At 46.1% G+C, this 26,350-nt stretch overlaps 5 protein-coding genes across 7 annotated transcripts; 2 read left to right on the top strand and 3 right to left on the bottom strand.

Moving 5' to 3' along the window:
* Window positions 1–2,374: 2,374 nt before the first annotated feature.
* On the top strand, window positions 2,375–4,007 carry LOC131685334 (3-ketodihydrosphingosine reductase). The gene is made up of 3 exons (XM_058968984.1): window positions 2,375–2,514; window positions 2,574–2,813; window positions 2,873–4,007. The coding sequence occupies exons 2-3, from the start codon at window positions 2,597–2,599 to the stop codon at window positions 3,649–3,651; spliced, it is 996 nt and encodes a 331-aa protein (XP_058824967.1). The 5' UTR covers window positions 2,375–2,514; window positions 2,574–2,596; the 3' UTR covers window positions 3,652–4,007.
* A 24-nt stretch (window positions 4,008–4,031) lies between these two features.
* On the bottom strand, window positions 4,032–6,146 carry LOC131685335 (methyl-CpG-binding domain protein 2). Of its 2 annotated transcripts, XM_058968985.1 has the most exons (5): window positions 6,087–6,146; window positions 5,872–6,031; window positions 4,953–5,228; window positions 4,537–4,711; window positions 4,032–4,442 (listed from the first exon to the last, which is right to left on the bottom strand). In XM_058968985.1, exons 2-5 carry the CDS (start codon window positions 5,991–5,993, stop codon window positions 4,131–4,133), a joined length of 885 nt encoding a protein of 294 aa, XP_058824968.1. In that variant the 5' UTR covers window positions 5,994–6,031; window positions 6,087–6,146; the 3' UTR covers window positions 4,032–4,130. The 2 variants fall into 2 exon arrangements, with proteins under 2 accessions (XP_058824968.1, XP_058824969.1); XM_058968986.1 differs by lacking the exon at window positions 4,953–5,228.
* Window positions 6,147–6,212: 66 nt separating this feature from the next.
* Window positions 6,213–7,748, top strand: LOC131685333 (metaxin-1 homolog). Its single transcript, XM_058968983.1, has 4 exons — window positions 6,213–6,464; window positions 6,535–6,960; window positions 7,139–7,573; window positions 7,625–7,748. The coding sequence occupies exons 1-4, from the start codon at window positions 6,396–6,398 to the stop codon at window positions 7,694–7,696; spliced, it is 1,002 nt and encodes a 333-aa protein (XP_058824966.1). The 5' UTR covers window positions 6,213–6,395; the 3' UTR covers window positions 7,697–7,748.
* Window positions 7,749–19,225: 11,477 nt separating this feature from the next.
* LOC131685332 (mucin-2) lies at window positions 19,226–23,724 on the bottom strand. 2 transcript variants are annotated; one of them, XM_058968981.1, is made up of 4 exons: window positions 23,470–23,724; window positions 23,096–23,397; window positions 20,401–23,037; window positions 19,226–20,297 (listed from the first exon to the last, which is right to left on the bottom strand). In XM_058968981.1, exons 2-4 carry the CDS (start codon window positions 23,392–23,394, stop codon window positions 19,469–19,471), a joined length of 3,765 nt encoding a protein of 1,254 aa, XP_058824964.1. In that variant the 5' UTR covers window positions 23,395–23,397; window positions 23,470–23,724; the 3' UTR covers window positions 19,226–19,468. The 2 variants fall into 2 exon arrangements, with proteins under 2 accessions (XP_058824964.1, XP_058824965.1); XM_058968982.1 differs by having other exon boundaries at window positions 23,508–23,724.
* Window positions 23,725–24,617: 893 nt separating this feature from the next.
* Window positions 24,618–26,091, bottom strand: LOC131681993 (uncharacterized). Its single transcript, XM_058963119.1, has 2 exons — window positions 24,861–26,091; window positions 24,618–24,723 (listed from the first exon to the last, which is right to left on the bottom strand). Exon 1 carries the CDS (start codon window positions 26,060–26,062, stop codon window positions 24,920–24,922), a length of 1,143 nt encoding a protein of 380 aa, XP_058819102.1. The 5' UTR covers window positions 26,063–26,091; the 3' UTR covers window positions 24,618–24,723; window positions 24,861–24,919.
* Between the last annotated feature and the right edge of the window lie 259 nt (window positions 26,092–26,350).

Raw genomic sequence — 26,350 nt, 5'->3', positions numbered from 1 at the left:
TGTTTGATATACATTGTCTCTAAATTGTCAATGAAACCAATTTTTGTTCATTGTTTTTTCTTAATAAAGGAGGAAAATTGGAAAAACTTTGTGTTCTAATACCATCATTTTGTAACCTGATATTGCTGCTATCGCATGGAAAAGTATAATATTGGACATAGTGATCTATAACGCATAATTTTACGAATCAGTTATAATTCATTTTTATATGAAATCTTCTGTACACATTTGTGATACGTCATACATATTTTATCATCAATACACACTTATGACACGTATGTGAGCGACTTTAGTTTACATTTTAAGCAAAAACTGTAAATATAGTCAACCGATCTTCGCACAAATCGAGAGATTACTTCAGAGAAGATAGAAGCATCGAATGCCTTCTCCGAAAAGCTTCTAACATTTATAAATTTTAAGATATTCAATCTCAAACTTTAAAAATCGTTTTACTCGAAAAGTGCTAAATGGCGCTTGTCATAAGATAGCACAACAGCGACGAGATAGAGCAACTGTTCCGACATAATTTAGCTTAAACTGTTTGCCAGTAATTTATACCGAATTCCTTCCAGTTAGAATCGGTTGTTTCACTGGAGCCGGAATGCTAACTGGAACCAGCTGGCATTCCAGCTCATTTTCGGTTGAGCTTTACTGGGACTTAGCGTTTTGGTTTAGAGAGTAATTAAATTGGAGTATGTAATCCAAGTTTCCAAACCGTCAAATATTTTTAAATAAAATTTTCAATCTGTTTTTAAATTCTAACCAAGTCACACGCGTTTCAAAAAACTTTAAAATTTTGACGTATATCATAGAACATCAATCATCGAACTGTTCACTATGGAGAGATACGCGCCTTACATTCTAACGACGATTTTAGTGGATTGCACACTGAGTGCCTAAAAAATGGTTGGTAGAAATTCATACCAATCCGACTCATGTTAAATCCTCAACTGTATGATAGCCGCCATTGCTGGTCGACCTGTCTCCATCGTTTACGGAAAGGGATAAGATAGACGGGAAACGTTGATGCTTGACCTACCTAAAGAAAAGAGAACGACTCATTAAACTCTTCCATAGGAGTTTTGGAGTTGGAGAAGGGTTTAGAAGGGTATAAGGTCTAGGATTCGCTCCAAGCAAATGATGCGGCTGGTAATCCATAGTGTATTATGTAGTTGTTTGCAGCCTTCGAGTACATGATCACTTGAAAAAGAAGAGCTCTTGTTTAGTTTTTAAGGTTTTTTAAACTCTGGGTAACCGGCTACCGAAAGTGACCTGTTTTCTAAACAAAAGCAATTTGAACTCCAAACAGCCTGTCGTGGGAGTATTGCTAGAACAGCTAATCTTATCTGCATAATTGGCCTGATCACTATTTATCTCAACAGTATTTTGGATAGATTTCATTATTTTTTTCTACGAGATATTTATTGGGTTGAAAACCACCGAGTGTCAATTTGTATTTGAGATTGAACGAAACCATTAACCTTCCGGAAGTCGCGTAAATGGCCCACTGAACGAGCAGCCGCAGGTGCGCTAACACAGTTTCGCTAGCTTTTCAGGGCAGCGTGCACTCAGTGCACTATAGTGCTATAGCGCGACTGCCGGAAGGTTAATGAATTCTCGACAAACATATCAAATGGTCCTAAGTGCAAATGAGAGCCTTCTTTGTTTACTTTCTCTTTCGATTATTACGGCGTCATCTTAAAACTTTTCAATATTGTTTAAGGATATATCGAAAAACTCTGATGTCGACTAGCTTATTCTGCTAAAAGTTGAGTAACAAACGTACAAACTGCCGAGTTATTAGCGAAAGAGAAAGTAAACAAAAAGAAACTGTCATTTGCACTTAGGACCATTTGAAATGTTTGGCTAGAATTGACGACATGCACCATCCTTATTCTTGTTTACGACGAATGCGAGATTCGAACGAAAGTGGTTCATATTCTCGTTTACGACAGCAAAATCAAATGGGCTTACTATTTATTCGAACCGCTTTCGTCGTAAATAAGGATACCCAGTTAAGCTCAGCCGGAAATGAACCGGAATTCTTGCTGGTTCCAGTTCGTATTCCGGCTCCAGTGACACAACCGATTCTAGTTAGAATCGGTTGTTGCACTGGAGCCGGAATACGAACTGGAACCAGCCAGAATTCCAGTTCATTTCCGGCTGAACTTTACTGGGATAAGATTGATGATGGACAAGAATTAATTTTCTAACGTATGGAAATTTAATTTTTTCATAGACCCTTTACATTAAAGTCTCGCGGTCTCCGCGGAAAAATAAAGAACGCAGCCACAGAAAATCAGAACCGATAAGGGAAAATCGCGTTAGAGGGAGGGGTCACCACGGTCACCGCAAAGCAAAATCTGTCAACCACCGCTTCAGTGTTTGGTAAACCGATTTTTGGGGAGAAAAATTTTGCCCTACCGCCGGCTATATAGATCGCCTCTTCAAAAAACTAATTTTTATTCACTTAAAAAGCCATAGAAAACAGTAAACTAATCTACGATAACACAGGTAAGTAGAATGTACACTGTAGCCTAAAATTAGACAAACAACTAGTTTTATCTTATCAGTAATCGACACTGACTCAGTAACGATGGATCACCAAACGGAGATCATTATTACCGTGCTGGGTATTGCGTTCATTCACGGACTAATTTTCTATTTGGTGTCCCGAAAATCTCGCACCAACATCCGTGGCAAACATGTCGTGGTGACAGGTGGATCCAGTGGAATCGGTCTTTGGGCAGCGATCGAATGTGTGCGCCTTGGTGCCGATATTACGATAGTAGCTCGAAATGTTCAACAGCTCGGTAGGTTCGATGATTCTTCCTAACTTCGGGGCTAGATTCATGAAAATTTTTATTCATAGAAAATGCCAAACAACAACTACTCGAGCGAAAGGTCCGCGATGATCAAAAGATCGAGTACATTTCGATTGATCTGACCAAGAGCTACAACACGGTCGTGACCAGCTTTGAGGACATAGAGAACCGTTTGGGTCCGATTTTCATGCTTGTTAACTGTGCCGGAATGGCTGTATGTGGAACGATTGAGAATACTTCAATTGAGGACGCCAAACTTATGATGGATGTTAATTACTTTGCAACCTTCTATCCGACACGTTTTGTCCTACCGAAAATGAAACAGGCCAAGGAAGGAATTATAGTGATCACAGCTTCCCAGGCCGCACTGGTTGGACTGTACGGTTACGGAGCTTACGCCGCATCGAAGTTTGCCCTTCGTGGTCTAGCGGAAACAATTGCCATGGAAGTGAAACACTGCGGAGTGAGCGTTACGTTGGCCCTTCCCGCCGACACTGACACACCTGGGCTGGCACGGGAGAACGAATCAAAACCGATCGAAACCAAGATTATTTCCGGCTCCGGTGGGCTAGCCAAACCGGAGGACGTGGGAAGAAAAATTGTGCACGATGCGTTGAAAGGTTCATTCTTCTCGATTTTAGGCATTGAAAGCTGGATTTTGAGTACATTGTGCGTCGGAATGGCTCCGTGGAAGGGTCCAGTGCTGTGTATCTTGCAGTTTTATTTGCTCGGACCGCTGCGCTTGCTCGGATTGCTGATTCAGTGGAATTTCCAACGGATTATTCGGAACTGTGCCAAAGAAAAGGACAGGGCAAGGGTCGAGTAATTCTTGAACTATCGATACGCATATAGCGGTAGTACAGTATAGTTATCAGAACGTTGCATTTCAGCGAGTAATCTTTCAATTCAATTATAAGCTGCACCAAATTCAATTACAATTTCGATAAGATACACATAGTAGAGCAATAAAGTAGTGGTAGTTCGAAAAGTTAAATGCTTCATCGCTAGTCTTTAGGCACAAATAGAATGACGCGTTGCAAATGGAATGTCGAAAGCCTGGTTTGGAAAATCTATAAAATGTTTTCTGAATCGAACGAAGCTAAGCTGTCCAGAGAGTAAGATTCAATATAAGATCTGTTTCCAGTTTTTAAATTATTAAAACAAGGACGTGATATATCTTTCGAGCGTCTATCTTCTATTGTTAGAATTTATTTCGTATCACGTCGAGGATTAAAATTACTGTTTAAAAGTAGAAATGAACGCACACACAGACACATACGAGGACGGATAATGAATTACCTTAGTTTACGCCCGCAAAGCCTCTTGCAGTCGGGAACGGGCGAACTGAACTCGCTCCTCTTGTCGTTTAATATCATCCTCAGTGACGGTGGTTACATGCATCAGTGGCTGATCCGGATTGAGAAAAACTCCGGCGTTTGTGTTCAATGAAGTCTTGGAAGCGGTTTGTCCAGTTACAGGATGGGTATTGTGATGCAGTGCTGTGGCTAGCGATTGTAGCACTGTGGCTTCATTTACCCCAGGACCAACAGCTTTGAGGCGCTTGGGAAGCTCCAGGGAACCGATCTCTTCGTTGAACGTGTTGTTGGCACGGAGATTCTAGGAAAACAGCATTACAACATCTGTGTTCAACTAAGCTAATTCGACTGATCCTACACAGCGAGAAGGGCCCTTTTCTTATAATTCCACTTACCTCCAGCCGTTTCTCCCAAAACAGTTGCTTCGGTTTGATCTGGGAGCCATGTTGTAGCTCCCGCTTAACTTTGCTATCACTGTCCTGAGACCGGACGACTGTTACTGGCTGCTTGAAAATGGACGCTGTCTGCCGAATCGGTGGGATTAAGGAAGTATCCGCCCGCATTCCTCGACTGAAAATAAAGGCAATTAATTATTAAATGCTATAAACTACCATAAAATAATAAACGATGTGACAAAAAATCGATAAAAATTTATCGTTTTAATGCCAAATGAAACGCCGATTCGAATTTCAGTTCCTAAATCTCACATCCTCAGCGGAATTGGATGGAACCGCAAGCCAATTGGGGAAATTTTTGCCTCAACAAAACCTAAAGTTAAGTATAAACTCAACATCCGGCCAGCAGCCGGTACCTGTATTCATACTGCTGGTGCGGCTGTCTTCCACCTGCGCCACTGGAAAACTGATGATAAATCGGAACAGGTGGCGGTAGCGTTGGACTTGGAACTAGGGGAGCACCTGCTGCCACTGGACCACCTAATTTCCTTTTGAGTGCATTGTGCTGCAACATCATATGCGTTGCATTCGGTACGATCCGACCGGCTTGATAATCAAACGTAGACAGGTCGATAGTGTCCCCGAGTGCTCGGGCTAGTTGCGGTTTACTTTCGATCTTTTTACCCGTTGGACTGGCAGAAGATCAAAAAGGATATGTAGTTTTTAATGGATGTATTAGCAAATATGGCGCGCATTGGCATTTTATCTACATTTAATTAGTTGAAATGGCCTACTTGCCGATCAGCAGGAAAAGATAAATTTGTTTTATAAAAACAACTTGAATCGTTTAGTGAAGAAAAAAAAAGCATTTCTTCCGATAAAATTTCATTTTGTTTTTCTGGTTTGCTCAGGACATTCGATAAGTGTTTAGCGAACAAGTTATCCAACATACAGGTTTATTTGCCTTAGAATTTTATCGAATGAAGATATTTATTAAAAAACAGAAAAAAATAAAAAGTACAAAAATGTACTTTTTTTTAAATGAAGCTTTACGTGATTATGGTTTGCTTGAATCTTCAATCCTCTAATATCTTCAAGGCTTACAAATTCATTGACACGAATAATTTTTTAGTTTATCTTTGGAATTTTGAATTTGGTTTTAAAGAAAGCAAAACTAAAAATTGCTATTTTTGTAACAAATTAATTTCCGTGGTATATTGACAAATTAAATTCATATTATTGTCAAACATACTTGTTTTGTTCAACATTTACTTTCATATTCAAAATCACTGATTTTCATATTTCTAGGACAATTGCCAATAATTTAAAACTCACCTATAATAGTATACGTCTACTTTGCCAGCGGATAGTCCAGTTTTCCGGAGAACTTCCTCTCGTTGCCATCCTTTCGGCAGTGCCGCACAGTCCGCTCGTTTCTTTTCGATGGAAACATTCATTTCTGTTCAGGATAAAGCAAAACACTCCGCTTTCACCCCTAAAATTAGTTTAAGAGGGTTAAATTGCCTTAAAATAAAATAAATTTTACTGACGCGACTTATTAGTTGTTTACAAACTATTGTCTGTGGATGAAATTTGACAGTTTCGTCGAGACTCTCTCTCTCACGAGAAAGAAAGCAGTGCTGCCGGTAACGGAGCATTGCTACAGTATAACCCGTTGCGCACGAACATTTTTGCCCAACTGTCAGGTAAGAAGGCAATCAAAATCAGCTCGCGAGGAAAAGTTGCACAACAGACGTAAACATTGCGCCGTGTCCCATGCGATTCTGATAACAGAGCTGATCGTTCAAGCCGGATACGAGCATTTCCACAAACGCAACAGTATTCCCATCAATGAGCTAATGGAGCTGTTCCTGTATCGAGGCGAATGGGGTCTGCCCACGATAGATTACGAGTGCGCGAAGATTTTGGTAAGTATAGTTCCGTTAGCCATAATTTTCTAATACTGATGTAAATCATGCAATTCCTTCGCACCCGTAGGCTTACCTGAAGTTTTCCGACGCCAAAGTTACGCTTAACTTTAATGGCAATCCGTTCAGTTCGCCGAACGGAATGCTACCGTACCTGGTCACCGATGAGGGGAAGAAGCTAGCGGGCTATAACCGAATCGTTGAATTTCTACAATCCAGGGGGTTCGACGCAAACGCTCAGCTCGAAGGACAGAATTACATTGTGATAAACGGGTGCATTCAGTATGTGTTCGAAAATCTGTTTCCATTCTTCATGTACAACCTGTGGGGTGATCCGAAGAACCTGGACACGACGCGGATGTTGTACGCGAAGCGTATTCCCATTCCTTTCAATTTCTACTGCCCGCGGAAGTATGTGGTGAAAACGAATGAGCTGACGGTATCCCTGGCTGGATTTGCGCTGGATGATTCAATTGCGACACATGATGTGAAGGATGTAAGTTCGGTTGTCTATCTTGTCACTTAATTATTTAGTTTTGTAATTTGTAGTTTTATTGCATACGAAAATCTGTTAGTTTACACTGTACATCAGGTCAAGGAATTTATTTACACCAACAGGCTCCTTGGCCAATGGTTGTTCCTTGAAACTAGTAACAATCGATATTTCTCAACAGATGATGCTAAACGCGAAAAAATGCATCAACTGGGTATCGGAAAGGTTAGGCGAAAACGGATACTTTTTCGGCGACACACCCAGCGAAATCGATGCTATCCTGTATGGCTACCTGTCGGTGATATTGAAATTAACCCTGCCGAATGGCGTTCTTCAGAACCACCTGAAGGAATGTGCTAATCTAGTAAAGTATGTTGATCGAATTACAACGATTTACTTCGCCAAGGAAGGCTTTACCAGTGCGGGTACCGGTTCAAACTCGTCTTCATCGTCATCCAGTTCCAACCAAAAGCCCGACGAGAAAGAGCAGAAAAGCTACGATGGTACTCAGAAAGATGAAGACACGCCGTACGAGCGAAAGCGGCGATATGTGGTATCCGGTATCTTTGCCACTGTAGCCATGATCAGTTATGCGCTGATGTCTGGGATATTAACGGTAGGTTGCAGTTTGAAGTCAGAAAAGATTTTTCAATTTACCTTCTTTCAGATATCTAGTAACAATCACGGTGGTAGCGGTTTCATTTCCTACGATGAGCCCGAATATGATGACGAAGATTAATTTAGGCCAGATAGCAAAGAGACCTAGGAAATATAGTCGTGGTGGAAACAGTTATGCGTGGGTTTTGTATATTTTTGACTTAATACAAGAAAGCCTTCCATGGGATTGAGATTCTTAGGAGAATTAAAAGGACGAGTTCGTGAAGCCAGCAAAATTAGAAATATATCATTCGGTTAGTTCAAACCACAATATGTGGCCTGAATGGTAGATACAGTCGCACAGTTTCCCCTATTAGAAAGCTTTGATTGGAACGGTTAGAATTTGAAATTTGTTTCTTACTTCCAATAGCATTCTCAACATTAGCCGCCTTAAACCTTCACAAATCAGCCAGTGAGCGAATCCGGCTTTTTTATTCTATGAGGCACTACCAGATTATGAATCAAAGAAACGACGTCGCATAGGATCAATTGGTTGTTATTCTTCTTATTTTCATATGGTTGTGCCCTGGTCTGGCTGTCGAGAATGTCGTTTGTCTCAGGATTTTCACTTGTCAGTAAGATCCTTGTACTAGCCCTGCAATTGTTCTGTATGTTAGGAATCGGTTGCGAAGTCTATCGAAATACAACAAGTTTCGTTGCGGAATATAGTACCAAGACTTTGCTTTGAAACAAGTCAAAATGCGCCCAAAATCCGAATAACAGCGCAAAATGCGATACAGGGAATTCGAAAATAGCCGTATCCAGAACATATAATGCCCGCGACCGATTTTCCTCCTTTTTCAGAGGATGCATGTCATCCGTAGATTCAACCTGGTCTATCAGCGAGCCAGTCGAAAACTTCCGAACGATTAATAATGCCGTTAAAGCAAAACTACGCTGTGAGCGAATACTGAGACAACGCAGTTGCTACTATGGAAACCCTAGATCCTCCCGTTACGTGAATGGATAAGGGCCTTCTAAGCCGTCATTCCCGGCAAGTATTATTTGAATTGCGACCAGACAACGGCTGATGCGTTTTGCGCTTCTAGCTCATCGTCGGAAGCTACTATCGTCCTATTCCTGCTCTAAGCATAGCACCAGCAGGGTTCAATGCATTCTAGTACGCACTGCAGTTGGTATTATGGAAGCCCTCGATCTCCCCTCCACAGTCGAGCTATTGCAGTCAGCGATCAGCAGTCGTCCCGGTCTGGGATGGAAGCGCCACGAACGGCAAGAAGGTATACATACGCTCCAAACACATAAAGCGTTCATGTATTTTCCGCTTCCAGTTATTTGCTCCGATACCTCGCGAGCAGATATCAATCTAATGCAACACCTTTTTTCTTGACGAAAACGATCAACGTATTGGAACGCAATGCAGCTGATGTAAGTTGCCTCGAATCCCTCGGAATAATCGATTCATTGATCGTCAGTCGTTGCGGTTATGTTCGGTTATGACCAGGCTGATGTAATAACTCCCCAACCGGCAACATTGCTACGCTCTCTGCTACTACAACAGGCAACGCCAATTCTGCCAAAACTGATCCTCCCACAAAATCGAGGCTTACCACCAGAACGTCGGTGGCCCAAATTCCTCAGCGGGCAACTATTTACTCGCCACTACGAGCTGCTCCTATGACGGCATCGTCATGACCGAGACATGAGTTGACAACCGTACGCTGTCTCGCTACCGTTGTGATCGCAACGCCTTCAACAACCCCAAAACAACGGGTGGTGGAGTGCTTATCGCTGTTCGTCGTTTTAGTATAAATGCCCGAGTGGCCAACGACGACCGATGGGCGACTTCAACCTGCCTGGCTTGACGTGGTGTCCGGAAAGTGTTGAGTATCTTCGACTGGATAGCGAACCTATCAACGACAAACCCGATGGTGTGCAAGATAAATTCTATGAGCATCTAGATAAGAGCAACGGAGAGTTCACAAAACGTAACATGCACAAGTCGGGAAGGACGAATTGTTTCGTCCGGTTTTTGGCATGGAGAGCTTCCAATTTATCACCAACGATAACGACCTAAAGTTGAAAAATCTTGCCGTAGCCAAAGGCATGGCCATCTGAAGCACGACGGCAATGGAAGAATATTCGGAAGTACGCTCGCAATTCGACCATATATTAATGGACGGTCGACATTTCTCCGATGTCATTGATGTCAGGACGTTCCGAATGTCGGACGTGACCATTAAGCTGTAGGAACACGAGGCGATTGGACACACATCACAACAAAGGTTAACTACATATTTTGTTGTAGCTATTCTGAAGCGGCAGCAGCAACAGCGTTGGAACAGGTAGAACAAAATCCAAAGTGAATATTTTTTGTGGCGTGTGTCCTGCCGCCTTGTGTGAGTACAACTTTATCTGGTGGTGTTAAAATTCACGCAAGACGTAAGACAATTGCGCGACTGTTCGCTTAAGGGGGTCGTCGAGGATTATCCCCGAAGATCGGCGTACAACAGATAATCAGTACGCAGCGTGACAACGGGAACACGGTTAGTACAACAACCACAGAAGTGTTCAAGTATTTGGTACCACACGTGGAAATCAGCGAAACGACTGGTTCGATGCTGAGTGCCAAAGAACGTCCGTCGCCAGCCAGAAGCCGTATGGTTGCAGCGGCTACACGTCAATACAGAGATGGAGACCAGAGCAACCGAAGAAAAAACTTCATTGCTATAAGAAACGCGGGCACGACGAAACGGTGCTCGCTAAGGCATAGGATTGCTTTGGATAAAAAAAACTCGAAGTTTTACAAAACGATGAACACCATGAGGAGGAAAAACACCCCGACACCAGTCGTCATTACGTGACGTGAATCTGTTGAGAGATCGTTCAGTAATGCCTAGCCAGATGGAAGGAGCTATTGAATGGACAAACGAGTAATTAAGGTACAAACAGATCGATGAGACACTAGACGAAGTGCGAAAGGCTGAACGATAGCTGACAAACCCTGCCGAACTTCTAAAAGTCGGGAGTGACAGGCTGTACAATGCGATAGTGTGACGGAATTGATTTGGTTGGCTGGCGTGTTCTGTTCGTGTTCTGTTTAGTAGACTAAACCTTTTGGCCGAATCCCGTGTCGGAGAATACCAAAGCTGATTTCGGCTGGCTCCCATCCAGGTGAGTAATCAACATCGTCATCCATTGGCGATGTTCGTTTGGGTGTTGTTCTCGGAATCTTGGTGCGAACTGGTCGTGCTTGGGTGCAGTAGACCGCGGGGACCTCCCCACGGCTCCTGGGAGTGTGCCGCAGCCACGCGCTCGTTTGTTCGTGCTTTGTTTACATTCGGTGGTACAGATTGGCGTCCGTCAGGAATAGGAGGAGTGCCTCCTCCCGAGCCGGGTCGTTGGACAGGATATCTTATTGACCCGGTTAGGTCGTGCTGTTGCCGTGGTTCATCTAGCTTTCGACAGTTGCAGAGCAGGTGCTCGACGGTGAGCCGGGTGTTACATGAAGCGCATTGGGGGCACGTTGGGCACGATGTGGGCGTGGGTCACACGGGTGTCGGGAAAGTATTGCCTGCTCTCTCTGGCTGCCTCGATCAGTCCAGATGTCAGTAGAGTCCTTGACCTTTTGCGTATGTCCCCGGATCTCCACCAGTGGTTGGTTTAGACTCGTGTTAAATTCCCTTAATATGTCCACTGTTGGGGTATCGGCTGAGAGACGGGTTCGGGCTCGTCTGCCGGAGAGAGCTACACGATCGGCGTCAGTGTTGCTCCTGATACCGCTGTGGCCCGGGACCCAGCAGATTGTGACCAGTGGGTTTCGATGAATCTCGATGACCTGAAGAAACGGGTGTTTGGAGGTTCCGCTTTCGACGTCTCTCAGAACCGAGAGCGAGCCGGTGAATATGACCGTCGGTGTGTCGGAGGTTCTTTTGGTCATTGCCAGTGCAATGGTGGCCGCTTCCGATGGGAATATTGAGCAAGAGCCGGGTAAGCGGAAGGAGAGTTCGCTCCCCAAGCCACTGATTCCCACGCTTACTGCGTCGTCAGCCTTGGAGCCGTCGGTGAAGATTTGCATGTGTCGTGCGTATCTTCGGTGTACTAGCTGTCGGTACTTTATCATTATACTGCTCGGGTGGTCGCCAACCTTTATTATACGAGCAAGGCTGTTGTCGACAGTTGGTCCGAAGTCGTACCAGGCCCGTGGTGTCACTCGGTGCAGCCAGGCGATGGGTGGGAGAGGGTTACCGATGAGTTCATGGTGTATGTTGCTTGCTACTAATCGATGTTGTTGAGGCGTATTGGTCGGGCGTTGACTGGGTGATATGTGGAGCAGCAATGTGTTATGGCGCACTTTTCTGCTGCGATGTTGAAGCCAATTGCGAGTGCCCATCGGCCGACCGCGTTGACAGCCGCCTGGAGGGATATCCTTGCACGGGGGATGGTTCTTCACCAAGATGATGTCATCCTCATATACGAATACGTAGATGCCCCCGGGCAGCGCGGCTAGAAGCGAGTTCATCCTCACGAGGAATAGGGCCACATCTACTGATCTTTGCAGCACTATGCAAACCCTGAAGCGGCGGTTGGTTAGATAGTTTTGAATGAACACCGAGGTTTCCCTGTATGCCCCATCGCTTTAATTATTGTAGTACGCCTTCGCGCCAGACGGTGTTGTGGGCTTTTGCCACGTCCAGAATGGCGATGTCGGCGTGGAGGTTTTCAGATCTGGCTTTGTCCAGTCTTTCACCGAGGGAGCCTAGGCGGGCCCAAGTCCAATCCTGATTCGCTGATTGGACATTCTTTAGCTGGAGCGCTTTTTAGTTGGACCTCCGCTAGTTGGACCATTGTCCAACTAAAAAGCATCTGAACGTCAAAATCTCATGTTAAATTCACTTTGACAATCTTTCTAATGTCGTTTTTGCTTGAGGCAGAAACTAACTCAGTTTCGGACCTAACTGCTGTCAAACCGTTTGTTTGAAGCCATTTTCGAACCTAGGTTATGCGTCATTGAACTGAAAACCGGGTTGGATTCCAACCTGAAATATATTTCGGGTTCGCTCACACCACAGCTGTTTCGCGAGAACCCAACTCAGTTCCATTAAAAACGTTTGTTTGAAGCAACTAACCTGGGTTATTGTCTGGGTTCTCAATCAAAAACGACATAATAATTTTTTACACTAATAATGTCTTGTTTAGAGAGTTTTTGACATTTGTCAGTGGGTCCAACTAGCGAGTCAAATTCGTTACAGAGGCTGTGGCCCAATCAGCGAATCACGACTGTATCGAGTTCCTTCCGGAAGGCAAATTTGCGTTATCCGAGAAGTTTATAGTCTTCCAGCCACGTGGTCAGTCGACGGTTAACCATCCTCTTCCAGGAGGTGCCGAAACATCGGATAGCCCAACATGTCGGGGTCGTTGGACTTCTCTCGTGCAGTACTGAGGGCGACGGCGACTTCAGATCCTGTGAAGGGTTTATTGCAGATGCCTGTGGAGTCTGGCGTGAAAGTAGCAGGTGCGGCTTGGAGTTTTCTTATTCGTTGGGCGAATGCTATTGGTAGGGTTTCGTCGGTGGATAACGATTTGAAATGGCATCTTATTTTTTCCGCGATTTCTCCAAGGTCTGTGATGGTGATGTCATTGACTGCTAGGGAGTAGCCGTTTTGTCGGCGTTCTCCGTTGAGCGCGTTGGCCCGTGTCCACAGCTCCGTAGTTAGGGAGTCCGGATGAATTCCGTCCACGAAGTTGGTCCAGCTTGTTTCCTTATCCATTTGGATTGTTTTCCTTGCGGCGTTCCTGAGCGTCCTAAAGTTATCCACTCTTTGGTCACGGAGGGGCAGTGGGTGATTGGGTGATGTTTTTTGTAGGATGCGGAGTGCTTTCCGGCGCGCTTTGATGGCGGCGGCAACTTCCGGATTCCACCAGTGTACGGCTCGGTGTGGTGGTGCACCACTGGTTCGGGGGATACTTTCTTCAGCTGCGTTGACAATTATTTCCGAGAGTTCGGTCTGCGTGTACGTGCGGTCTCAGTCAAGTTGGGGTGGTATAGATGAGTCGTAGGCGTCCCAGTCGGCGTTGTAATACAGCCAGCGTCTGCGCCTGGTGGTTTTAGGTGGGGGTGGTTGGTGTGTAGTTCGATGGGGAAGTGGTTGCTCCCAGCCGTGTCGTTGGCCGTGGACCAGCTACATATCCCGACGATGGAGCTAGAAGCAAAGGTGTTGTCGATGGCAGAGGCGGTGTTACCGCGGATGGACGTAGTGCTGCCGTCATTAAGTATCACGGCTTCGACTTCTTCGATGAGTTGGACAATCTCGTTGCCTCGGTGGCAGCACTTGTCCGAGCCTCAGACCGAGTGGTGGGCGTTGAAGTTTCCCAGGATGACGAATAGGGCTGGGATCTGGTTGATGGGGCTGTTTAGTTGATTTTTTTATATTGCTGACCCCCTGTGGGAGGTAGATGCATGTGGGTCGATATGAGTTCAACCTTCATGCCCAGACCGATGGTTTGATGGTTGTTATCTCCTCTCGCAAGTTCCCACTGGTATCGGTTCCCGAACCAAGGGGAGGGGTCAGTTCAATAATGTAGGCGCGTTTCCTGGATGGCGAGGCAGAGTGGGTCACCGAGGTTGTTTCTTAACCCATTAATGTTCCATTGCAGGGCGTGCAGCGTTCTGATCCCGACTTGTCGTTCATCGAAGTGCTAAAGAGATTGTGTGGTGGGCTATCTGTTTCGGATGTTTTTCTGTTGCTGGGCATGTTTGTGTTGTCGTCGTTGTTAGATGGACTAGCGTGCTGCTCTTCTAGTGACCGCGAGGGGTATTGTAAGCGGTCCGAAGGGGTTGTATCGGTGGTTCTTATGTGTTACGGTATGGGTAGGGTTTGGTATGGTATGTCCGAGCGTGTGGTCAGTCAGGCGTCGGTGGTTAGTTCCTTCCCTGGAAAGGAGTTCGTAGCACTAATCTGTTCTTCTTAGGTGGTATGATGGTGTAAACTTATCTGGGGGTAGCCGGGCCCCCTGTACCAGCAGTCGCCGGAGGCTTGTCCGTGGGATCCAGTACATCTGCGACCGGGGCTATTGCAGGGGCGGGGGCCTTTTCCTTAACGCTCCTGCGTTTGCTGTTCGCTATTGAGGGTTGTGACTTGTTGGTGGAGGTCCAGGAGGCTGGCTCTGGACAACAGCTTGTTGGTATTGTGCGGTAGGCTACTAGGTGCCAGCAGCATCCGGGGATTGGGCTGAGTGTTCGTTGTGCTGGAGCTTGTGATTTTGATGTCCCATTTTCAGGTTTTGTTTTTTGGAGTTGCGGTTCACTGTCTTCGTTGCGTCCCGTCTGTCATCCACTGGGGCTTCCGTGTGGATGCCGGCCGGGAGAGTCCGGTGCGCCGTTTTAGGGGTAGGGTGGTGTGGGCTGGGTGTTTGAAGATGGTTCGATCGGAGGGCCTGAGGTCCCTTTTGTGGTTTGAATCTGGCAGTGCGATTTGAGTGGCGGTCTGGCAGCGTCGTGGCCCGCTGAGAAGTGGGCCGCCCGAGATGATCGATGTGTCCGCTGTGGTGGTGCTAGTATTGACTGTTTGGGGGGGTAAGCAGTAGTTGTGTTGCGGTGGTTGTGATTACGACGGATACTTTCTTGGGGATGTTTCGATGGGCTCATCGGTGAGGGCTGTTTATTCCTCCGGGCAGGGTCCGTGTGGGTAGGTTTAGTTGTGGTTTCTGCATTTTGACTGGGTTTCTGTCTTTGTTGGGGCTTAGTCCAAGATGTCAATCATCGTATCTAGGCCGTGTGCCCAGGTTTCTACGGTGGGGGGTTGTGTGCCTGGTCCTTTTATCTGATGTTTATTTGCAGGTTTTCTTAGTGAGTTTCGGGATTTTTGGTTGTGGGATCGCTCTTGTTTGCTACAGGTTCTGGTTTATCTGCCCTGTCCATTTGCTAATTGAGAGTTACTGGTTGTAGCTTTTTTCGTTGATAATCGTCGGTTGTGGCGTTTTAGGCGTTTTGTCGGTAGAGTTGCATTATTTGTTGTTTGGAGAGAGGCAGGGGTCCTTGTTTTTGGATTTGTTCATCCAGAAGTCGTTCTTTAAGTGCTACGATCGTGGCTTCTTTATTGTCGAGTTTTTTTGACGATTTGTCCCTTGAGCAGGGCGATTTCCTCTCGGAGCAATGCAATGGTCCGGTCTTTCCCGTCGCTTTGTGGATCTAAACTATCCCTGAGGGTATTTGCATAGGTTTGACTGTTGTTATTTGCTTTGGCGAGGGCTCGCGCTTCGGGGAAGGAGAGTCATCGATCGGTTTTTATTTTTACTATTTCCTTTTCCTTGATGAAAGAGGAGCAGTTCTTGTCCCGGGCGGAGTGGTTGCGCTGACAGTTGATACAGGTACTATTGTCCTGGCAAGGGTTGCTTCTTGGAGCAGTTGACGCAGGTCTCGGGTTGGCTACAATTCGTACTGCCAGAGCTCCATACATGGCGCAACACTTTTGAATATGATGTATAATGGCGTTCTAACGCTAAAGCTGCCTATAGGTATCGGCATATATAATTGTATTGGCGTATGGCGTCGCTCTAACGATAACAGGCGTGACGCTGGAAAAGGTGCAAATGTTGCCAATGGAGACTATCAACACAATCGAAAGCCGAATGAGTGGAGTTAGGGTGCTTACAGAGTGGCGGCGAGAAGCTGAGCTGGAGCTGGAACTGACATTAGGATGCGAGAAACCTGCCTGCAGCAATGTAAAGGGATGATGTCAGAGTGAAAGCGGGCAGTCGGCGCAGATCCGCTCGGCTTTCACTCTGACATCACCCATTTGGTTTACAGCAAGCAGTTTTCTCGCATTCTAATGTCAGTTCCAGCGCCAGCTCAGCTTCTCGCCGCCACTCTGTAAGCACCCTTAGGGTACAGCTAGCTCATGACAAGCCGTAAGTGATACAAAACGGATCAGCAGGCTCCGCTCAGCATACCGTCGGAAGCATAGCAATTGCCTGTACTGTAAAGCGGCCCTTACACGTTCAATACTTTTGTCAATAAACAGTATTGACTATATTGCTTCAATACGTCAATCCCATTTGAAATGCACATCGTCAATACGACAATACTTCCATTACACATACAATACTTTTGTCAATACACTCTAGTATTGACAAAAATATTGAACGTGTAAGGGCCGCTTAAGACGAAGTACATGCTGGCTGGCGGAACCGATCGCGATAGGGAACGCTTGGGCAGTAGTATGACGATCGACGGCAACGAGTTCGAGGTGGTTGACGAGTTCATCTATCTAGGCTCATTGGTGACTGCGGACAATAACACCAGCCGGGAGATCAGAAGGCGTATTATCTCTGGAAGTCGTGCTTACTATGGGCTCCACAAAACTTTGAGATCCAGGAAGCCTCACCACGGCACGAAATGCGCCATGTACAACACACTGATTGCACCGGTGGTTCTCTACGGGCACGAAATGTGGACAATGCTCGAGAAGGATCTGCAAGCACTCGAAGTCTTCGAAAGAAGGGTGCTGAGAACGAACTTCGGTGGTGTGCAGGAGGATGGCGTGTGGAGGAGAAGGATGAACCACGAACTTGCGCGACTCTAAGGTGAACCGAGTATCCGGAAAGTAGCTCAAGCGGGTAGGGTACGGTGGGCGGGGCATGTTGTGAGGATGCCGGACAACAACCCCACCAAGTTGATTTTCACCTCCAACCCGGCAGGTACAAAACGGAGAGGAGCGCAGCGTTCCCGGTGGCTGGACCAAGTGGAGCAGAATCTGGCGAGCATCGGGCACCTGAGAGGTTGGAGACAAGCAGCAACTGACCGAGTGACGTGGCGGAATATTGTGGAACAGATTAAATCATGATAATATGATGTATAATCAAGAAATATAATAATATAAATATAGTGATTGACGATCGGATCAGCTTTAGTTTAAACACGTTGACTATGCCAATGAGAAAACGACGATAGCAAATATTATCAACGACGGGGAACGAGATATGTGAGGATGACGAGAGCTGGCCTGATGACCTGCTGGTACCGGATCCTACTAACGTAGAGAATGGAAGATGAACCCATCGCCTAACTCCGAATGTGTCTAAGGACGAACAGAAAGCACGGAGAGACAGATGAAGTGCGAAGAGATTCAGGGAATATCGTTGTCGAGCTCGGGATCGCTTCACGGTACATATATGCATACGTTAGAAGTTGGCTGAAAACCTTCATGTATCAACCAGTAAATTGCTCAAGGGAGCACTATATTGAGAGTGGGTGAATTACCCAACAATAACAAAATGCCTCATGATAGCCGTAATTACTCATCGACGCTCGTGTCCCAAGCTGCATTAATTGCACCATTCATACGGTGGTCTAAGCTTCCACCAGGGACGAGACTCCAGGTAACTGGTGAAATTTATGATAGTAAGTTACTTGGCAAGGACCATGAGGAAATGCAAAAAAAAGCAATTATCGTCTAGAAGGGACGATAGTAATAAAACTCTCAGACGGTTGCCAAATAATACAGCATTGTGTACGTAGGCGATCCCGGCGAGGCGCAAGTACCGCCACGAAGGCCGTAAAAGATAAAATAATAATAAAGTGATCTAGCGACGGTCCTGGGAAAATAATTCAACGTAAAGGTATCCGGTCTAGACCGATACCAAATAGATAATTTTACCCGCGCCGAAAGATATAGAATTGATTTGTTTACCAGCGCAAAGGGTTTAGGATTTGAATTGTTTACCCACCCTAAAACAGTCTAGAAGGCAGGAACATAATTTGCCGGCCGTACCGAATGGACGGCGGAAAGGAATAAAAAACACATCACGGTAGGAGTGAGCGAGAAGGGTGAATAGCTAGAACTAAGTAGGTAGGTGAATAGTTAGATTAGGAATTTGTATATATAGTTTTAAGAATATGAAATTAAATCAGTCGTTCAGTCGCTTTTTTCCATAGCAGTGGTTTAGTCGTTTTTCTTTCTAAGTAGAAACCGATGACACGTTTTTCCTTTGTAGTGATTCGCAGTTAAAGAGGTCCCTACCAGCGCCCAGCAGACGTCAATCAAACCAACAGAGGAGTTGGTAGTGAAGTATACTTTATCATATAATCTATTTCTTTTTCTCCTTTCCAAGGTACAACCCGCTAGGAAAACCGTAGTCATCATAAGTCGTACTTCCGGCTTATGACCTGCTAGATTTCCCTCCGGGTAAAAGAAACTTTAAAAACCAAAAATAAAATAAATTCTTTATCAAATCCAATAAGGAAGTAAGTGCGAAGCTCAGTAACACGTCGTTGCTAAGCTAGAACCAAGTCGGTTCTAAATCCCAACGACAATCGTAGAAGATATTTTGAAGATGAAAGGACGTGGAACACCATCAGTAAAGTAGTTGCGCAGATGCAAGTAGAGCTAGAGAGTAAATGGAACAGAAATCAAAAAAATAGTGACCAAAGCCAACACTTCGAATAAATGCACCCTACCGGTCACATCGTGGGATAATCTAGACCGACTGCCAGGGCCTATCTCAAGTAATTTGCGTCGATGCACCGGTTGCGGGTAATCTAAAACGGGCGCCACGTTCCCCCTAGAATCGCCGGACTGATCTCGTCGAATTGCTCGAACATGTACAATACCAGACATGGACAGTTCTTTTGTTCAATTCCCACGAAATCCCATTCTACGTTTTGAGTAATTTATTAAGACGACCAATACTCGCCCGAGAAAAAGAAAACAATTTCGCTGACGCTTTTGCTCGATTTGTTTTTACGTTAGAAAAACAATTTTACATAAAAATCATAAGCTAAATATGCGAAGGAGAAGATAAAGAATACCTATACACTGATACAAAAATCAAGAACAAAAATAATGTATATATAACATCTAAATTAGCGCTATTTACTGTTCCTCCGATCCTAACCTCATTTGTGTCGCCGAGTCGCCATTTTGATGGTCCTTCTTGGTTGGGTTCCCCCTCCGGTTCCTATGCTAAACATTGGTGCGCCAGCACCTGGACCCATTCCTCCCCCGTTGGGCATTGAGAACGGACCTCCGGCGGCGGCCGTTGGAGCGACCGGGCTGTTGAACGAGAAAGCCCCACCTGAGGAGGGTGGATTCGTTCCGGCGGAAAAATTGAAAGCCGGAGGAGATGTCACGGTGGGAATAGGTGCCCCACCACCGAAAATTCCTCCCGTTGGTGCAGCTGGCGTAGCCTGGTGACTGTTGGCGGTGGCTCCACCGAACGAGAAAGGTTTTACTGTGGCTTGGTTTGTGTTGTTGTTGTTGTTGTTAGCGACATTGGGCGTAAAAGAGAACGCACTGTTGGTGCTTCCGAAAGCTGGTGGTTGATGGGTTGTTGCGTTCGGGTTGTTGTTATTGTTGCTGTTGTTAGAAGCACCAGAAAAACCAAAAGTTGAATTTGGTCCGACCATTGCAGTGGATGGTGGCGCGGTGGTGTTTGGACCAGCTGTAAAGGAGAAACTGCTCGTCTTGTTGGCATTGGTAATGGGCGCAGGTGTATTGCTGGCGTTATTTGCTCCTCCAAAGGAGAACGGCTTGTTGGTGGAGGGAGCAGCAGCGTTAGCGGCAGAGCCACCAAACGTAAAAGCTCCACTGGTGGATGTAGTTTGGCTGTTGCTATTGTTGTTAGATGAGCCTATCGCCGCACCGAAAACGCCGCTTGTAGAATTTGATGGTGAAGCCGCTGAGCTGAACGGAGAGAGAGTCGAGGTAGCGTTACCAAATACGGAACTGAAATAGAGGAAAGTAATAAAACATCAGTACATTTTTCAAGACTGGATCAAGCATTGAACTAAACTTATCAATGGATAAAAAAAAATTACGAATAACTCACCTGGGAGCAGACGCGGCACCACTTGTACCAGTACCGAAAGCAGGCGCTGCACCGAAGCCACCACCAGGGGCTCCGAAGGCGGACGTTCCGCTGTTGGTAGTAGATGCTGGTGGTGCTCCAAAACCCGACGGCTGATTGTTATTGCCAATCGTACCGAAGGATGGTGCTGCATTAGAAGTGTTCGTTCCGAATGTTGTGTTATTAGTACTGGAAGCGTTGATTGCGTTTCCGAAGATATTCGACGATGTCGAACTGACGTTTGATGAACCAGCTCCGAAAGAAAATGCACCGGAGTTAGATGCGGCTACAGCCGCCGGTTCGGATGCTGCTCCAAACGAAAAAGTTGAGTTAAGGTTAGGTTGGCCGAAACTGGGGGCCTCGGTTTTAGTGGTTGCTGTCGCGGCTCCGAAAACGTTACTGCTGGTAGTTGAAGGGGTCGCAGTGGCTCCGAAAGAGGCTGTGGTCGTCGGAACTGCATTGTTGGCACCGAATCCTCCAAAGGCATTGCTAGCTCCAAAGGAAGGCGGTGAAGTGGTTGCAGAGAAGCCGAATGCTGGAGCCGTTGTAGCAGGTCCGAATGATGAAGCGGTTGTCGTTGTAGTTGGAGCATTCACGAAACCCCCAAAAGTAGGCGTGGCGGTCGTTGATGGTGGGGCTGTTGTTGGAGCTACGGCTGCTGTCGGCGGTTTTATTGTGGAGCTACCGAATGAGAAGGTATTCGCTGAAGATGACACAGGTTTTGGAACGGTTGCTCCAAAGGAAAATCCTCCGTTGTTTGCTGTCGAGGTGTTCGTTGTAGGGTTACCAAAAGCAGGTAACGTAGTGACGCTTGTTGTCACTGCCGGGGTTGCTGTTACATTAGATATTGTGGTAGCTGGTGGCTTGAAGGCGCTGACACCACTGCCGAACGTGGCTGTAGATTGAGTAGTAACCGAGGCGGTTGTGCTTGGAACAGCGAAACTAGTCTTTTCAGTCTGTGGCTTCAGCAGCGGAACTGGGGAGAAACTTATAAGGTTGGTCGTTGTAGAAGGTTCCGCCGTTGTAGCCACCGAGATAGGATCGATCTTCACTTGAGCAGGAGCTGAAGTCGTGACTGCTGCTGGGAAACTGTAGGTTGGTGGCGGATCTGATTTGGGGACGGAAGTAGTAGAAGTGGTAGCCGGCAAACCGAAAACGAATCCGCCGGAAGGTGTTTCCGATGACTTAACTTCAGAAGTAATCGGTTTAGTGGGTGTGCCAAACGAGAAAGATGTATCGGATTGCTGCGCCGTAACCGAAGCGGAACTGACGGTAGCAGTCGTGCTTCCAAAAGCAAATCCCGCGGCAGACTTCGGTTGCTCTATTATCTTACTATTTTCCACCGGCTTCGGTGGAACAATTTTACCTAGACCAGGATCCTTGATTGGACTATTCATCAATGCTGAAATTCCGCTCATTCTCGGGACGGAAACCGCTTCTTTTTTCTCCTCAACCTTAGGCATTGCATCCACGGTGTCTGCCGTATAAAATGAAGCCTGCTTCGGTGTAACTATAGGCGATTCCTCGTCTTTATCAAAATCATCACTCAAACAGCTCAGAATCAACGACAATTTCGAGCGCTCGACCCGCTTTAGAGCAACCTTGTCACTGCTCATAATAGGCGATTTATCCTTTGGCTTAATGAAACTGATTCGTCCGCCTAGTTCATCGTCATCATCCTGATCTTCACTGTCCGTGGAGGCGGGTCGAACTACCGTTTCGTCATACTTCTTGTTAAATAACGTCAGCTTTGGCTGCTTTGGTTGCGGACGTTCCGCCAGAGGCGGTTGAAACTCCGGGACAATTCTCGTAATCTGTGGCAACGGAGCGGAATCTATCCTACTCAGTTTCGCCGGTTTGCTCGACTCAATCATGCTAACTGGAACCGTCGCATTCAAAGTTGCCGGCGTCGAGAAAGACTGATCCACATTTAATCGTGCCGGTCGGGGGGCTACGTGTTCCACCCGTTTCGGAGTGTTCATTACCAGGCTCGAGCTAAGTGAACTCGAGATATCATTGTTTTTACTACATAATCTTTTCGTCTGCAGCTGCTGATCCGCTGACCCTCGAGACGGGGGCGAAGCCGACGATGTAATTTCCCGAGCCCGCTTCGTACCAGCTCCGCCTGAATCAATCTCCGATAGTTCCTTACATTGCTTCTTAATCCGATCGGCATCCAGTTCTTCGTTGTTTATCCTCTTGCGGGATATTTCCTTCAGCGCATCCAGAACACTTCGTGTTGGGGCCGCTTCCAGTTCTGTCGAAGGTGCAATCACACGGTTTTCCGCATCAATCTCATCCTCATGCTGCTGTGTACGGGCCATCTTCAGATGAGGTTCCGCCGGAATGAGTAACGACCCCGCCCGTAAAATGTTCGACCTTGTGTTAGCCTGAAACACGGACTTCTCGGGTGGGGCTATCCGTACCGATGTTATCGAAGAATTGTTTCTCCTCGGCGAATACTTTATTTCCGTCTTCTTCAAATGAACCACGGGAAATTGACCCGGCTTCGAATATAGGCTAGTCACCGACTGACTCCTGTTTAACGGCGATTGCGTTTTGTCGTGGTACTTTACCAACCGATTAACCAATCCTCGGCTCTGAGCATCCGTGTAAATCCTGCAAAAGTAAACTTCCATTAAAACCCATTCAGAACGTGCAAAAAAATCAAACCCACTTAGGATCAATCAATCGATCCATACCGGATCCGGATGCCGTCAGATTTCCGCTGCTTCGAAAGTTTGTCTTGCTATTTTGCAACGGAGAGGTAGGCTTCCTTTTCACAACTCCCACCTGTCGTATCGGACTGCCGTAAAGATTCCCCCGAATACCGCTGCTCTCCAGCTGTGTCGATTCTGCCATCGGACTACTAAGCGTTCTGCTCAAATTTCCACTGCTCAGTTCCCCTCGGGCGCCACCGACTCCTCCACTGGCAAACGCGAACGAGGTGTATCGACTGCTGTTGTTGTGGTTCATTTTCTGGGATGAAAATAAAGTTGGGAAGTTGAAGGTCCAGGAATCAAAAATGTAAACACAGCACAGCAAACTAACCTCGAAATAATTGTGCAACGAATGGATTAGTTGCTCACCTTGGAGTTCGAGTTCCGGAGTAGCACTTGCACTTTTCGACCGCTAACTGTTGGCCGATACCTACGCTGCTGGTTGTATCCTGCCAAGCTTTGTACAATTTTCACACTTCGTGCAAAGTCAGTCACCTAATTCACAGCGAAACAGAACAAAAACCGACTTTATTTAGGCGGCTTGTCTCGCACAATGCATCATCAATGCAAGGATATGGAAAGACGACGGTTTGCCGTTGTGTTATGCAGGGTAGTCAGATTACCGATTTTTACATTGGTAACCAGTTTTTCCGTCCGACAACATTTTTCAATTGACTACCTTAATTTGACATATTTATGCAATCACAGAACTTTGAAACTCGGAAAGGATGATTGTTTATTTATTAATTAGTTTTAGGTAGGAATAAGAAAATGTCACTAATACTTTTTGCACGGTATAGGCAAAAATCAAAATCGGTTAACTACCGATGAATCGGTAAGTCTGGGCTCCCTGGTGTTATGGTATGTGGTTTTGACGTTTCGTTGTGTCCGCTTCTGATCGAAATGTGGAGACCTCTGTCACGTTACTGAAGGGCGCATTATGTAGACGCCCAGTACTGGCTAACGGGGGGTTATTTGCCAACTCGGATGCGCTACTTGCCTCTCAATTTGCCGGCAATAATAGCAGGCGTATAGGAGGCTATTTGAAATGCAACTTTTGGGCGATTCGCCACAATCATTTTTTTGCTGTCCTACGCACCCTTAAATCGCCCACAGAACGCGCCATTTAATCGCTTTTAGAGTCGATTTCTTCGCCCTCGTATAACTTTTAAATCAGGTTCACCACTTCTACTATATTTACACAAAATCTCACAATTTCCTAAAAACGTTGGCCAAATAAAATACACTGGTCAAAAAATATAAGCGAGTGTAGGCTACTTCCTGGTAGCAAACAGCGGGACAGTGCTCACCTGCGGAAGAAGGACCAAAATGTAGGCTACTTCCTGGTAGCAAACAGCGGGACAGTGCTCACCTGCGGAAGAAGGACCAAAATGTAGGCTACTTCCTGGTAGCAAACAGCGGGACAGTGCTCACCTGCGGAAGGACCAAAATGTAGGCTACTTCCTGGTAGCAAATAGCGGGACAGTGCTCACCTGCGGAAGAAGGACCAGACTCAGTTTAGCTGCGTGCTGGGAACGGAACTCCAAATCCAGATTCCTCTATTCCCGATCAGTACATACACGTACTGGTGCAATAAAAGTGTGAATTAATAATACAATTCTACTTTTTATTAAAATTATAGATATTAAAATCTTCCGTCAAATTGGCTTCTTGTTCGAAGGAATTATTTCTTCAGAATGAAAAAATAGGAAAAAATTTCACCTTCGCCTCCTGCGGTTTGTTTTTTGCTGTTTCCTTGGAAGCCCGGTACCCGAGCAAAACTAGGTGCTTGCAGTGTTGGCAACATTCTCCAGGCCAGGAACCGAACTGATGGCTTGCAGCAAAACAATCTTACTGACTGGACGCTTGTAGGTTGACTTCATCGTTCTGACCAACAATGTCCTAACCTTCCCGTCCGGACCACGATAGACCTTTTCCACCACACCTTTTGGCCAGGTACCACGATGCAAACTTTCATCTACTATCATCACGATGTCACCAACTTTGTAGTCGTGATAGCTTCTGCTGTCAGGCCACTTGCGACTTCGGATCAGCTCCGGACGATACTCTGCAACCCATCTACGCCAGAAACGATCCGCGTAAATCTGAGCATGCTTATACGCAGCACGGCAGCTTAGGTCTCGTTCATCGAAATCATGGTCGAATTGGATTGTATTGTTTCGTCCTAGCAGCAACATGTTCGGTGTCAACGGTTCTGGATCCAACGGGTCATCTGCAACATGCGTCAACGGTCGGTTGTTTACTGTGTTCATTGCCTCGCACAAAGCAGTACGTAGCACCAAGTCGGTGGGTTGTCGTTCCTGCAACATCGCACGAAGAGCAGTTTTAACGGAACGTACCAATCGCTCCCAGCAGCCTCCAAAATGAGGAGCACCAGGCGGTATAAACTTCCATTGAACACCTCTAACACTCAATGATTCTTCAATCTGTGGATGATCCAGCGTCTTCACCAGTGTCTTCAACTCTTGGTTAGCACCGGTGAAGTTGGTCCCATTATCAGTCATGATGCACTGTGGCAGTCCACGAATCGACATGAAGCAGCGAATTGCCATTATACAGCTGCTTGTATCGAGTGATGGGACCACCTCCAAATGTACTGCTCTTGACGTCATGCAAGTAAACAGCACTACCCACCTTTTCTCGACACGACGGCCGACCTTCACAGCCATCGGCCCGAAGTAATCGATGCCCGTACAGGTAAACGGATACACGAACGGCGTTGTGCGCTCCATTGGCAAGATGCCCATCTGCGGAACGGCTGGTTTTGCTCTTAGCTCTCGACACTTCACACAGGACATCGTGTACTTCTTTACTTGCGAACGAATCTTCAAAATGCGGTGACGTTCTTTAATACTGTTAACGACGGTCTCTAATCCCTGATGTGCATTGGCAATATGATACATACGGATGAGCAATGTTGAGAACGGGTGGTTATCAGGAAGAATGACAGGGTTGTTTACTTCGAACGGTTTGTTGTGATCTTGAATACGGCCTTTCATACGGATGATTCCATCGTGTAGAAATGGTGAATATGTTCTTAGACGACTGCTACTCTTCACGAAACCGATCTTCATCAGGCTGCGCAACTCTGCACCGAAAATTTCAGACTGTACCTTCTTATACCATGCACTTCTAGCATCTACTATGTCTTTCATAGTTATCATCAATCGTTCGGGTTTTTCGCATTTCGG

This window comes from Topomyia yanbarensis, chromosome 2 (genome assembly GCF_030247195.1).
Source record: "Topomyia yanbarensis strain Yona2022 chromosome 2, ASM3024719v1, whole genome shotgun sequence".
Taxonomy (NCBI): domain Eukaryota; kingdom Metazoa; phylum Arthropoda; class Insecta; order Diptera; family Culicidae; genus Topomyia; species Topomyia yanbarensis.
The sequence above is the reverse complement of the archived record's forward strand: the minus strand, read 5'-3'. Positions and strand labels throughout refer to the sequence as shown.

Bases quoted from the DNA above. Each gene is read 5' to 3' on its own strand.
- LOC131685334 (XM_058968984.1), top strand. From the start codon at position 2,597: ATGGATCACCAAACGGAGATCATTATTACCGTGCTGGGTATTGCGTTC. The intron at 2,814-2,872 runs GTAGGTTCGATG...TTTTATTCATAG, and splicing joins TCGAAATGTTCAACAGCTCG to AAAATGCCAAACAACAACTA.
- LOC131685335 (XM_058968985.1), bottom strand. From the start codon at position 5,993: ATGAATGTTTCCATCGAAAAGAAACGAGCGGACTGTGCGGCACTGCCG. The intron at 5,229-5,871 runs GTGAGTTTTAAA...ATCTTCTGCCAG, and splicing joins GTAGACGTATACTATTATAG to TCCAACGGGTAAAAAGATCG. The intron at 4,712-4,952 runs GTACCGGCTGCT...CTTTATTTTCAG, and splicing joins CACCAGCAGTATGAATACAG to TCGAGGAATGCGGGCGGATA.
- LOC131685333 (XM_058968983.1), top strand. From the start codon at position 6,396: ATGGAGCTGTTCCTGTATCGAGGCGAATGGGGTCTGCCCACGATAGAT. The intron at 6,465-6,534 runs GTAAGTATAGTT...TCGCACCCGTAG, and splicing joins ACGAGTGCGCGAAGATTTTG to GCTTACCTGAAGTTTTCCGA. The intron at 7,574-7,624 runs GTAGGTTGCAGT...ACCTTCTTTCAG, and splicing joins TGATGTCTGGGATATTAACG to ATATCTAGTAACAATCACGG.
- LOC131685332 (XM_058968981.1), bottom strand. From the start codon at position 23,394: ATGAACCACAACAACAGCAGTCGATACACCTCGTTCGCGTTTGCCAGT. The intron at 23,038-23,095 runs GTGGGTTTGATT...TTACTTTTGCAG, and splicing joins GATCGATTGATTGATCCTAA to GATTTACACGGATGCTCAGA. The intron at 20,298-20,400 runs GTGAGTTATTCG...CCTCTATTTCAG, and splicing joins GGTGCCGCGTCTGCTCCCAG to TTCCGTATTTGGTAACGCTA.
- LOC131681993 (XM_058963119.1), bottom strand. From the start codon at position 26,062: ATGTATCATATTGCCAATGCACATCAGGGATTAGAGACCGTCGTTAAC.